General features: G+C 42.7%; 1 protein-coding gene across 1 annotated transcript in view; it reads left to right on the top strand.

Moving 5' to 3' along the window:
- The window catches only part of galnt17 (polypeptide N-acetylgalactosaminyltransferase 17), a 32,471-nt gene extending 27,961 nt beyond the window's left edge, over positions 1 to 4,510 (top strand). The window contains exons 10-11 of the mRNA XM_017437140.3: positions 893 to 1,054; positions 3,443 to 4,510. Of these exons, the coding sequence (XP_017292629.1) occupies positions 893 to 1,054; positions 3,443 to 3,577 (297 nt within the window). The 3' untranslated portion in view covers positions 3,578 to 4,510. The remainder of the gene's footprint in view (positions 1 to 892; positions 1,055 to 3,442) is intronic.
- The last annotated feature ends 823 nt before the right edge of the window (positions 4,511 to 5,333 follow it).

Below are 5,333 nucleotides of genomic sequence, written 5' to 3'. Positions count from 1 at the left end.
CCCTCCTGCTGCTCCTCCTGCTCCTCCTCCTCCTCCTCCTCCTCCTGCTCCTCCTCCTCCTCGTCCTCCTCCTCCTCCTCCCCCTCCTCCTCCTCCACTGATCGGATGTTTTTGCTGCATCTCTCTCAGCTTCAGCTGGATTTCTCTGAGGAGAAAATTCTGCTGTCAAAATAAAAATGTTTCTGTTTTTGTTTTTTTGCTGAGTCAGCTGGTGTCGACTCCTCAGCCCCTCTGGGCGTCTGCTGCTTTTAGCTCGCGGTGATAACCAGGAGCTCCGGGGTCGGGGTGGGGGTGGGGACAGATTTAGAAACCGTTGCAGGAAAGTCAAGTCTCTCCTTTAATTTTACAAAAGATTTTCTAAGTCCTCCGTCTGATGAAAGGTTTGAATAAACTCAGTGTCTCCTGAAAGCTCTGGCTACCAGTTTTTAGGATTTAAAGTTTAATTTACCTGCTAACACCAGCTTACAGTCTGCGCTACAGAGATATTTTACTGTGAACGTATTTAGAAACACCAGAATCCAGTTTTGGTCCAGTCCTCCTTCTACAGCTAATTTATAACTTCCATTTTATCCTGACCTCAGTGACCTCAGTGACCTCAGTGTTTTCAGGCTCAGAAGGAGATGTTACCAAGCAGAAGGGTATTTCTGCTTTTATTGCAGCTTCAGAATGTAAATATGGTTTGTTCAGATGAGCCTTTGTGTTCTCTGAGAGCTGAAGATTTCCACCGATAAGACTAATTTACAGGAAACGCTCCGAGCGGCTGCGGTTTACAGCTGAGAGGAAGTCAGAACAACAAAACATCCTCGTGTTCAAAGCAGAACGAAGGGAAGTTCCCGCCACAAACTACATTTCTGACTCCGGTTTTCTGTTCGGTCTCCATTTTGTCTCTCAGCTGGGACGCTTCACGAAGGAGGGCCAGCTGTTCCTGGGTCCCCTGGGGAGCACCGGCGAGGACACTCGCTGCGTGGTGGACGATCAGATCAGCAGCTTCCCGCAGCTCCTGAACTGTGACAAGGTGTCCAACATGAAGCAGAAGACATGGAGCTTCTCTCAGGTGAGAAGAACAAAGAATGAGTGAAGGAAAGCTGGATCTCTGAAAGGTCAGAGGTCATTCTGCCTGATGCCAAACAGTCGTGGCTCATTTGTTCTAACTGATGACTCGGATCAGGTTCTGCAGACTCGGATCAGGTTCTGCAGACTTGGATCAGGTTCTGCAGACCGATCAGGTTCTGCAGACTCAGATCAGGTTCCGCAGACTCGGATCAGGTTCTGCAGACCGATCAGGTTCTACAGACTCAGATCAGGTTCTGCAGACTCGGATCAGGTTCTGCAGACTCAGATCAGGTTCTGCTGACTCGGATCGGGTTCTGCAGACTCGGATCAGGTTCTGCAGACCGATCAGGTTCCGCAGACTCAGATCAGGTTCCGCAGACTCGGATCAGGTTCTGCTGACTCAGATCAGGTTCTGCAGACTCGGATCAGGTTCTGCAGACTCGGATCAGGTTCTGCAGACTCCGATCAGATTCTACAGACTCGGATCAGGTTCTACAGACTCGGATCAGGTTCTGCAGACTCGGATCAGGTACTGCAGACTCGGATCGGGTTCTGCTGACTCAGATCAGGTTCTGCAGACTCGGATCAGGTTCTGCAGACTCGGATCAGGTTCTGCAGACTCGGTTCAGGTTCTGCTGACTCAGATCAGGTTCTGCAGACTCAGATCAGGTTCTGCAGACTCAGATCAGCAGCTGAAGTGTTTGTGTTTGTTAGCAAAATATCTCATAACCCACTGGACAAATTTTAATGAAACTTTCAGAAAGTAATCATTGGACAAGCATCTACAAAGATGGCCGCCACAGCAAACTGACCTTGAACACACACAACATCACCTGTAAACCCAGTCAGTCCCACAGATGTAAAGTTTGGTGTGGTAGTAGCTGATACTGATCCCCAGCACATGTCCTGAGCACTGATAGATGCCCAGAACTATCTGCAGTCACTTCTGTCTGTTAGCAAAATATCTCATGAACCACTGGGTGGATTTTACTGAAACTTTCCGGAAAAAAACAATAAATATACCGCTTTAACTCAGTCAGTTTTACAGATGTGGAGCTAAAGTTTGATGGTAGTAGCTGAGAGTATTTCATGCGTCACACATGAGGTTGTTTTGGAGGTTTGACTGAAAAGGAGCTTCAAATCTGTCATTTCTCAACATTAAATGATCGTAAACTCTCTAATTGTACCATCAGATGAGCCCCTGGAGTCCTTAATGGTGTCAAGTAAATGACTAATTAATGCACTTTTCTGTTTTTCTTTAGAAGTTTAACTAACTAGCTGTCTGGACCGTCAGCACAGCTTTTAGGAGCAGGTAGTTGTTGAGCAGACTAAAAGCAAAATCATAAAAAATGCTACAGGCAACAAATATATTCACTAAAAATCAAATTTTCCAATAATTAGCATGTTGGAGCCACAAAAATAAAATGTTTTATGCAGCATCCAGTTAATTAGCATCAGAAATTTTCAGCTAAGAGTTATTTTTATTTGCTTTACATTGTTGGAAAGGAGAGGACAGTGTTCTGTGTTCAGACCCCCACAATCCCAGATCTGTCAGCCGTGGAGGAAAACAACAGATTTTAATTCATGAGACAAACTCGGGATTCAGAATAAAATAAAACAGAAAGCTGCACGTAATGATGAGCGCCGTCTTTAAAGAATAAAAGTGAAAGCAGACAGCAGGCCATTTATTCAGGAGAATTTAAATGGTTTAAAACATAAAATGGTGTAACAAAAGTTTACAGTAACAGTTGAATTTTAAAGCGTGACAGCCTGCAGTTTGTTTTTTCTCCACTTTAAGCTTCTGTTTCTCCTTCAAGTCCTTGAAGTCAAACCATCATCATTTTTTAAATAAAATCTTAGTTTTACAATTTTATTGTGATATTTTTAGTTGGACCTAATGAGGCAGAATGTTGTCTGTAGGCTGACAAAAGCCTTATAAATGTTATTAAATTGTAATTCTGTTGTCTTGTTCATGGAGACCACTCTAAGCCAATGATTCTCAAAGTTGGGGTCGGGACCCCAGTGTGGGTCACTCAACACCAAGTAGGGGTCCTTAGATTATCTCCAGACATCAATTTACAATAAAAAACTTAGTTTTTATGCTGTGTTTGTACCATAATTGTTACAAAAACTTGAAATACAAGTTAAAAAACAGCATAATGGATGTTAAGACTGTTTGTGTTGCCATTATGTCCTTATTTAAGAGTCATTAGCATTTTTGGTGTTGAAACAGCCAACAGATGGGGTCACACACCTTTGTCGCTGTTATTTTTTGTGGGTCAGAAGCTGAAAAGTTTGGGAACCGCTGCTCTCATCGACCCTGTGAATTCATCAGTTCATGTTTCATCCTGTCACCTGCGGTGCATGAACCTTCCTGTCTGTCCTGCAGAACGATGCGATCACAAACCGAGCCACGGGCCGGTGTCTGGAGGTGGTGCCGGCCAACGTTTACTTCGGTCACCTGCTGGTCCTGCAGCCCTGCTCGGGTCAGAGGTGGACCATCAAGAACACCATGAAGCAATAACCACCGTTTCCCTGGCCTCTGATTGGCCCGGGCGTGTCACGTGACCTCACAGAAACAGACTCAAAGGAAGGACTTTTAAGGTTGGCTGCCGTGAACATTACAATAAGGAGGTGGTTTGGGAACTTTTACAATTTTTTATTTGTTAAATGAAGATTTAAAAATACAACTGAAGCATGAGGACTGTTTCTCTTTGAATTTTAAACAGATTTTGACGTGTTATTGTCATTTCCTCTACGTGCCATTTCTCTATCGTGTTTTTAGGTTTAAAACAAGAGACTCAGTCAACCAGAACGGTAATTTTAACATTCCTATCATTGGAATATCTGCAATATTTCATTGTGTGTCATGTCTTAGAAATGCAAAAAAAAAAAAAAAATTACATGGAGTTAGCAGATGGTTTTAAAAAACACAAACTGTTGCTTAACAAGCATAACAAGAAAAGAATAATTTAACAGAAATGATCATTGAAAAGATTTTTATTTTTATTCCTTCAGAAGTTTAAACTCTGTAAATATTTATAGTTTGAAGAATAAGGCACGGATTGTGAATTTTAAAGCCTATTTTTTAGCAGCTGTCGTAAATAATCGCAAAAAAAAAAAAAAAAACGACATCGCCAAGAGGGCTAAATAAGAGAAATCGACGTTCTCCACGTCGCAGACTTTTCTGTGTTTCAACTTGAAGCGTTCTGTAGCATCAGTAGCATGATTGTGAGTTCAACATCCGGTTCGTTTCTGCCGTCAGAACCGCTGCAGTTTGAACTTTTCTGGACTCAGAACCGCCGACGGGCTGATTCAGGAGGAGACGAGGTGCACAAATACACGGCGGGCTGACGTGCTACAAGCATGTGAAGTCCTATTTAATTCAGTTCCGTGTTATTGGTTGAACCTTTTTGCTCCTGAGATTGTCTTCCAATAAATTAAGTTTCCTGGTTTGTTTCTGCCTTCTGTTCTTAAAAGAAGCCTGATGTCTGTCTGTTAGCAAAATATCTCAGGAACTACTGGACAAATTTCAATGAAGCATGCAGGAAGTAATCATTAGATATACTTCTAAAACCTTTTGCCCTTTCGAGTCGACCAGATTGAAGACAAGATGGCCACCGCAGCCAACTGAGCTCTATAACTCAGTCAGTTTTACAGACATTGAGATAAAATTTGGTGTGGTAGTAGCTGAGAGTTATTCACAACACATACTCTGAGTGCTAACAAATCACCAACGTATTGCATGAGATCGCACGGCTACAAGTCTGTCATTCAACACATGATCTCTGTTTAAAACTCTGGGATGGAAAGTGAAACAAAGTGAACCTATAGCACAAAAAGTAAGGAAGTTTGTGTTTGTTTGATTATTTCTTTTTTTGTAACACTTCTTGGAAGTAAATCTTGAGTTTGTGGGTTGCACTCTTTAAAAATCTTCTCTGCCAAACATCTTCTTCTGCTTTTGACTCGTTTTGAGCTTCTGATAGCTTCTGAATGCTGACAGTCAGGTGTCTGCTCCAAGCAGGCCATGTTTGACTGATCTGGAAAAGGCCTGAGCCATATGGTGCTTCAAGCTGTTGTTCCGAGAAAAAAAAAACAAGCTGCACCATTATTTAGAGCAGGAGTGTCCAATCCTGGTCCTGGAGGTCCACCATCCTGCAGGTTTTCCTTGTTCCTCTGCTCCAACACACCTGATCTGAATCAATGGGTGATTAACAGGCTTCTGAAGAACATGAAGAGGTGATTTAATCATGAATCAGGTGTGAGCAGAAACACAAGTT

The sequence above is a fragment of the Kryptolebias marmoratus genome, linkage group LG2, assembly GCF_001649575.2.
Source record: "Kryptolebias marmoratus isolate JLee-2015 linkage group LG2, ASM164957v2, whole genome shotgun sequence".
In the NCBI taxonomy this organism is placed as follows: domain Eukaryota; kingdom Metazoa; phylum Chordata; class Actinopteri; order Cyprinodontiformes; family Rivulidae; genus Kryptolebias; species Kryptolebias marmoratus.
This window is presented reverse-complemented; position numbering and strand designations above follow the sequence as displayed.